The 8326-nt window shown below is 38.3% G+C and overlaps 1 protein-coding gene across 1 annotated transcript; it reads right to left on the reverse strand.

Annotated features, from left to right (window-relative positions):
• Window positions 1–540: 540 nt before the first annotated feature.
• On the reverse strand, window positions 541–7442 carry tmem130 (transmembrane protein 130). The gene is made up of 7 exons (XM_062378743.1): window positions 7349–7442; window positions 6777–6948; window positions 6541–6686; window positions 6228–6312; window positions 5241–5440; window positions 2618–2712; window positions 541–681 (listed from the first exon to the last, which is right to left on the reverse strand). The coding sequence occupies exons 1-7, from the start codon at window positions 7440–7442 to the stop codon at window positions 541–543; spliced, it is 933 nt and encodes a 310-aa protein (XP_062234727.1).
• Window positions 7443–8326: the final 884 nt, after the last annotated feature.

The following is an 8326-nucleotide window of genomic DNA, read 5'->3' on the forward strand; positions in this document are numbered from 1 at the left end:
TCCCAGCTCACCCGAAAAACCAACTGGTCTTCGTAGCATTTAAAGCTGTGGTGTTTGAGCTTCTGGTTTCCACTTGACAAAGATCAAAACAGAGCGTTCTTACAATGTAAATATGTTTAAACTTTTATTGAAAGCAAAGCAAAGCCAGGCATGCATCAATATGGAAAAAAAACACATAAATAAAAGAGTATGGTCTGGTGCATTGACAGAATGCTTAAAGGAACACTCATTGTTTAAACATGACCTACACTTGAGCTATTAAATCATTGTGAGTGAATGTCAGCCTTGAGCTCAGTGGCTCATCAATTGATCAACATCACCTATCTTAAAGGGACAATGCAGATGGTATTTGACTTAATGAACCACAGATTAGGCAGCGTGTTGTGTACTGATCATCCACAGGTGCAGGGATATAAACCTGCAACATGTTGATATGTGTAACGGGGAAAGTGGTTATTGCTTCTATAAAGACATAGATGTGTATTTCCTGCTACCAAATGTATATACATGTGCATGTAGCCGCCTCTGTAACTGTGGTGCTTAGGAGATGTATTGAGTCCCACACTGCAGGAGGAGCGGCTCCTTCTCTCCTCTCTCCAGGTTGGAGAATTTAAAGAGAATGGTGCTCTGGCCCTCTGAGTCTGGATTCTTCAGGTATAAAGCGTTACTGGACACAGGAATCTGCTAAAAGACATTTATCAAAGGGTTAATCAGTGAAATGTCTGTTGCATAGGCACAAGCAATAAAGATCAGTCACATATTTAAAGCAGGTTGGTTTTCCTGGGAGTTTCTTCTTCTCAATCACATGTCTGGTCGGGTATAATTTATTTCTGGACGCAGATCGCCTCCTTGTGGTCGTTTGGGAGCATGCAACCATTGATTTAATCAAGGAGGTTTACAAACAAACACTAATCCATGCAAATCAGCAGAGGTGGGACCAAGTCATTTTTTTGCAAGTCCCAAGTAAGTCTCAAGTCTTTGCCCTCAAGTCCCGAGTCAAGTCCCAAGTCAAGACAGGCAAGTCCCGAGTCAAGTCCAAAGTCAAGACTGACAAGTCTCAAGTCAAGTCCAAGTCCTGCAGTTTGAGTTTCGAGTCTTTTCGAGTCCTTTTGATCACTGAGTAATAATATATTTACACAGATCATGTATGCTTTAAAAATCTGTAATTATTTATTTATTTATTAAAACAAGTGCAATTGAAATTAAAGAAAAAAATTGTGCCAACATTGCACTTCCTTATTGCACTATTAACCAGTCATTTTTAACATTTAACTCATATTTTGCAAGAACATTCTTCATTTTAAACCACTCCTACAGAATGAACACATTTGAAAAAACAAGTGCAACTGTAATTATTTGTACAAAAGTGCTAACAACATTGTCCTGTCCTGTGTTTATCTCACCTCATATTGTCTGTGTGTGTGTGTACATGTGAGAAACATAACAAATACTTGAACCTAACAATGAACAGGGTTGTGCTTTTTATATGTCAGGGCCCTATGCTGCATTGCATTTGCAAAAGACCAAATTGGCCAAAAGTCTGTCAGTCATTTCTGCACGATGGGAACGTAGTATGATTCCACAAAGTGCACCATTTTGGTGCCCTAAGCATAACTCCTCCATGATTACATTAAATAATCATCAATAAGTACAAACAAGAATAGTCAATCTTCTCCACCTTTTTTTGAGCAATTTAACATATCTCTTGTTCTGCCTTTTTTGTGATATACATTTCTAAAAGGTACCTAATATTTCTATACTGGAATAATATCGGCATTATAATTGTAAGCTAATTTATTTAATGACGTTATTGTTGAGGGTTGATTTGTATTTCCGGTTATAAGTGGGTTGTTGGTAGTGACTCTTATTTTGAAAGGGGGTTTTAAAGGAAGTGGGTGCTGTGATGAGTGAAGTTGTAAAATGAACGGAGAATAAACGGGTGTGTTGTCCCGAGCGCATGACCTGCTCTCGTGTCCTTTGTCGGCTGAAGCCGGACTTATGATACAACCAAACACTCGGCTACATAATTATTATAACTATGATGATTTTTCAGTTGCTTTTTTTGGTGGCCCCTCAGGACTTGGTGCCCAACGCACAGCGCGTAGTGCGCGTTTTGGGAGCGGCGGCGCTGCACACACACACACAGACGCACACAAACACGATGAAAGATTCAGAGCGCTCCTTAATAACATACTTTAGAATCTTTATGTTTTGGGGAAAAGAGCAAGTCTTATCAAGTCAAACGGCTCAAGTCCAAGTGAAGTCACGAGTCATTGATGTTGAAGTCCAAGTCGAGTTGCAAGTCTCTTTACAGTTTGTCAAGTCGAGTCTAAAGTCATCAAATTCATGACTCGAGTCTGACTCGAGTCCAAGTCATGTGACTCGAGTCCACACCTCTGCAAATCAGTGAAGCTAAAACAATATCATACTGTGATGAAGAACTTTAGTCCACCACTACTTACTTTTACGACCTGGAAGAAAGCAACTATGACACTATATCCATATCCTGTCATCCCCATTAAACCCAGGGTCATGAAAAGTTACGCCGATGTATTAAAGGAGACATTTATACGTGATTAATTCTTAGATTTAGCAGCACATTAAGTCATTGATGTACCTGTGTTCTGCTGCGGCAGGCGATGACAGCGATGAAGGAGAAAGTGGCGATGAGGACGGCAGCACATGACAGCATGAAGAAGAGTTGAGGGTTGTCTGCGAGTGACACAGGAAGAAAAAAAGCGTGCTATCTGTGAGTGTTGTTCTAATTGATAACAATATTTGAAAGTGCTGTTCATGTGCAAATAATTAATCTGAGCGTTTTTGAATTAGATATTGTAAAATATGTGTAGATCTCATTTCGTGTGAAATAAAGGAAGATACTGTCTGTTGTATCAATCAAATAAAGAAACAAAGAAACAGCAAATCAATCAATCTATCTATCAAACAATCAATCTATCAAACATTCAAACAATCAATCCATACGTATGTCGGTCGGTCTGTCGGTCAGTCGATCGATCGAACAATCAATAAATCAAACAAACAAATAAACAAACCCAAGTTAAGTTAAGATTTTTCCATTTGAATGTGACATCAGAAGCTGTTAATCTGAGTTTCAATTGGATCGTTACAGCAGCGAATCGATTACAGACATGTGCTGACCTCGCTGACTCCCTGACTCCTCGCTGTCTGTGGAACTAACACGGCTAAATGCCACATGGTAGGTTTGTCTCTGAAACGCCTCATGACACAACACAGCTCATCGCAGTTACAAGAATCTTTTTGATTATAAAACATGAAGAAATTATTAGCTGCATGTAGGCGCTTGGATGAAACTGGTAAATCACCTCAAAAGGTCATGGAGTTTTGGTTCAATCAAGCTTTAGTCAGAGTTTACAAATGAATGAATTCATTCTCCTAGGAATAGAACGATTCAAGAAATCAGTTTGATAAGGTTGAATTGGATGAGAACAAAATAGATATTTGACCAAAAAAAAAAGAAACCAATGCTGTTTTCAGAGACTGGCGGGTCAAATAGAGTTTTGTGAAAGTTTTGTTTATTAATAAAATCTATCAAATGTATTGTTTGTATATATTGTTATTGTTTTCTCAGATATGACTCTATGACTGTCATTTTAAGCCTTTGGTTGATACGTCAACATTTCCCATTTGGGATCTCTCTGCTCTGTCACCTAATGTAAATAGGACTATTAATGGGATATTCTATTAGCAACTCAATCGAAACTTATTCAGAATAAGGTCAGTAGTGAGATTTTTATAATATCATTTTATTTCACTTGTGATTTTCTTCTTCTAGATACTTAGTGCCTTGATCTTAGGTTTGTATCAATAGTAGACAAATGTAATATATTTACCATGAAACACATAAAGCTACAGGCTATAATGATACTAAACTGTATGTTAACATATAAAGTCACCTCCGTAGACAGCACATACATATAATTACTTAATGGTTATTAAGTTAAAAGGAAAAAAATGAAAGATAAAGTGCTACTTCTTTAAATTTTCTTGATATTTTTGCACTGCTATAGTGTCAGAAATGAGAATGAGTTGTAACCACAGAGAGACGCAGGAAGGCTCCGGCTGTAGTGTCTGTGTTTAGGAAAATATTACGTCGCTTTAAAAGCTTTTGCATTCTTTCTGGTGCTCGAGTGGACAGAACTCATTACCTTGCATGTCAACTCTACATTCCTGAAACTCTGCAGTTCATCCATCATGGGAACATCTTCCAGGTTAGCCTTTAGCTTCTCAATTTAAAGTCCACACACACACCATGAGGCATGTGTCACATCGAGAGCAATAATCTATCTTAGAAACGTAATCTGCTGTCAAGTTAAACTGGAATTAGAAAAATGCATATATAGAAAAGTTGACTCATAGTCCCAGGGATTAGAACCGGTTGGGGTCACTAAATTGTATATATCAGCTATGTTGGAAGTGGATTCGCAGTGTGTGAACTTCTTTGAACCCGTTTTATCACATCATGTGCTCGGCTTTGTCGCCAAAGACAAATTTCCACACAAGCGGACAATGGAGATGTTCTATCTTATCTATCAATCTATCTCTCAGGGTCGTTCACAGCCTTGACGTCACATGGGAGGGGGAGAGTTGTTGATCATGTAAAAGTCGTCACGGTAATTTGGATCAAGGGGGTTTGTGGTTGCGAAACAAACAGAGAAAGGTTATTTGGTAGAATGACTGACAACTACACATATTTAGTTATGAAAAAAAAACGCAACAAAGACAATTGCAATTGCTTGGGGCCCGCCCTCTGTCGAATCGTGAGATGAGCTGTGAAACATGTGCAACAGCACTCTGCAGCCACAGGCCAGGACAGAGCACGATGACAGTGCACTTTTGACATTATCAAACAGATGGTTTTATAACCAAAAATAACAAATAATTTGCAGTAAAAGAGATATATGACTTGTGACTTTTGGTTTCTGGATCTTTGAATGGGAAACAGCCTGTGTGTGTGTGTGTGTGAATGGTTAACAACATATTTCTCATGTTGTGGGGATCTGAATCGGTTGACACTGTAATATTGTCATATTATTGGGATTTGTCTTCCTAATGGAGACAACAAAATAAGTCCACATAACTTAAAACATTAAAATAAATAAAGGTCAAGGTTAACTAAGGTTTAAATCAATATGAGTTAATATAATTTGTGTGTGTGTGTGCGTGCGTGTGTGTATACTGTACATGTGGTCACTCACTGCTCCTCTTGACATAGAGACTGAAGGAGGTCTGCAGTTTGCTGATTTCATTGCGGACACTGATGTCCAGGCAGTGGACGCCGGGCGAGGTGAAGGTGTGGTTCAGCCTCAGCGTGTTTTCATACAACATGGTCAGTGTGCAGCCGCCCATCGTGTCCGGCACACAGTAGGGTAGGAAGCGCCAGCACACCCACATAGGAGGACTGACACACACACACACACACAAACACACACACACACACACACACACACACAGAAGAATAACCGTATTTAATAGAATACTGGAATAGCATTCAGTTGAGGTCATACAGTCCCCTTAATTTAAATCTACAGCAAATTGCCCACACACATAGATATCAGTTCCATACAAGAAGATCCATGTGAAATCAGGGTAAAATGTAAAAAAAAAAAAATAAAAATAAGTAAAAATAAGTAATTCATGGATCCGCACCCTTATCCGGATCAAATGTCAAACTGAATGGGCTCTTCCCTAATTCATTGCACTTCCTCCAAACAAGTTCCGTGGAAATCAGTTGTGGACGTGTATTTTTGTTTACATGATATATTTTCACAACTGCCTTTAACTACACTATTTTACAACATCTAAGGTCACACAGTCTTTATATTATTATTTACAGATTATATCTCTATTATTTTACTCTTTCAATTCATTTTTAAGAAAATTTACACCGAAATTTCCCTTTGATTTCTTTTACTTCTTTTATTGAACTCTTTTTAATCTCTAATATTTTAATTGAAAATCATCTTGAACTGTGCGGTGTGATTTTAAATTGATTTCTTTTTTTATTTTGTGTCTGTGTTGTTTTTAATGTCCCTGGACAGCACCTTGAGTTTAAACCACTATGTAGGAATTATGCTTCAAAAATAAAAATGCCTGGCCTTACAAACAAACAAACAAACAAACCAGAGACAAACAAATGAACAGAGGGTGAAACATAATAGAAGATGCACAAACTAAATACAGCTTACCTGCCGTCAACGTGAAAAGCCAAACTGGAGTCCTGAGAAACCTCATAATCTGAAGGGCTCCTCAGCTCAATGTTTTTGATGGCATCTAAAAATAATTTCATTTTTAAAGTTACTTCAGGTTTTTCTTTGGAACAATACAAATGTACTTTTACTTAAATATATTCTTTGATTTCATTTTCGTACTGAGGGTTACATCACATCATTTCACAATGCAAATCTAGCTTTTTTATTCTTTTTATATAAGCATTACATGAGCACTTTTCTACTCATCTAATCACAGTAAGACGCTGATATATCTACAGGAAATACAAACCGAGGACTTGAACGTCTGTGGAGTAGACCCCAGTGATGGCAGGAGTGTATTTGGTAATATTGACTCCCACTTTCAGCCTCAGTGTGTAGTTCCCTGATTCTGGGTAATGGTAGCGGACAACCGGCTCTGTCCCCTTGATCACTTCTCTGCATCACAGATCCAAAGAAGTGGATATTAAAAACAGACAAAACATCACAAAACCTTTTGCGAAAATGTTAAAAAATGAATCCTTGTACCCGTTGCCTAAATCCCAGGTATAGGTGAATTTAGATTTGCTGAAATTCCTCTGGGGATCGAAGAGTTCAAACATGGTCTCTGTGGGAACATCTGACGCCAGATCTCCCATGTCTCTCACATAGGTGGCATTTCCCTCCATCTGATAGAAAACCAGCTTACCGGCAACATTTTCTGTTTAGAGGAGAAGATATATATATAACACTTACAAAGCTACTTTGATTGTAAGAAATGTATAAAAGAAAATCTGGATGACCTACCTAAATCTGACAAAGGGTCCGTAGTCCCTGCCACACCCAGGAGCACCAGGACAAGAAGCATCAAGATCCAGAAGGTATTTTTTCTGCGGGCACAAGTCCAAAGGTTTGAAGGATGAAAATGTAGAAAAGTGACAAAATGTCTTAAGCAGATTGTAGAGTTTTACCTTTCCATGTTTGCTGTCGCAGTAGCAGGAGATCACTGAAGGGACCTCCCGTAGGAATACAGTTAAAGCAGAGTGGTTTTACATGGGGTGTGTGGGCTGCCTACTGCTGCTGGTGGGGGGGGGGGGTCTGTAAAGGCTTGAAATTGTCACCATGCGTTGCAATCATGTGGCTGCGGAGGAACAACCAGCTTTTGAACAGGAGGCTTCTGGCCTGGGTCACATTCATCTCAGAGATGTGGGACATGGTCTTATATGTTGCAGGTTTTATTTTCATGGTTCTCCTGAAAACAGAAACGAGACCTGAAGAGTCATTTCACAAGGACAGTGGAGGAATCTTAGACCCACAGACTATCATTCTGCTGCCAGTCAACATTCCATCCCTATAAGTTGGCTGAGGCCTTCACAGAGTTTGATAATGTTTGTTTCTCTGCAGCCCCAGGGGGGATTATTAAACTGGCTGATCAACGTTGCTCAAATGACTGTCTAAAGGTCACCCGAGTCTAAATTAGGTGAGTCAGCCTCTCATTATAAATCTTCAATGGTGAATGGTTTGTGTTCTGCATCACTAACTTCCCTGCCTCAACTTCTATCTAATTTCTGTGTTCTTGTTTCAATCTTCATGCTTTTTATGCTAACATGTAACTGTATTTATATATTCTATATACTATATTCTATGTACTATATACTATATACTATATATATATATATATATATATATATTTATATCGTATATTTATTTTAAATGACGATTCTGTTTTAATTAACTACATATTTCACTTATGTTTTTTATATTGTCTTGCTAATGTAATCATGCTATCATTGACATTCAGGGATAACCTGAACGTCTCCAAGAGAATTAAATAAAGACAGAAAATATTTATGTTTTAGACTGGAACACGACATATCCACATGGTGGCGCTAAACACCCAGGAACAACACACCCACAAGGCCATGAACCTTACAGTGACTGTTTCTACATTTGGATTATTTGCAATGTTATGCATTCATTGGGTGACTCACAACATGTGATCATAATGGAGTTGGTTTACAATGTACACAAGGTTTATATTACACAAGGTTTATATTAATCTTGTCTATGGAAACACTGGAAGAAAAGTCTGTGTGTTT

Source organism: Platichthys flesus, chromosome 20, assembly GCF_949316205.1.
Source record: "Platichthys flesus chromosome 20, fPlaFle2.1, whole genome shotgun sequence".
Classification (NCBI taxonomy): Eukaryota; Metazoa; Chordata; class Actinopteri; order Pleuronectiformes; family Pleuronectidae; genus Platichthys; species Platichthys flesus.

Excerpts from the sequence above, each read along its gene's own strand:
- tmem130 (XM_062378743.1), bottom strand. The coding sequence starts at position 7,442 with ATGTCCCACATCTCTGAGATGAATGTGACCCAGGCCAGAAGCCTCCTG. Across the intron at positions 6,687-6,776 it reads ACCTGGGATTTAGGCAACGG|AGAAGTGATCAAGGGGACAG; the intron begins GTACAAGGATTC and ends TCTGTGATGCAG. Across the intron at positions 2,713-5,240 it reads CAGTCTCTATGTCAAGAGGA|ACAACCCTCAACTCTTCTTC; the intron begins GCAGTGAGTGAC and ends TGTCACTCGCAG.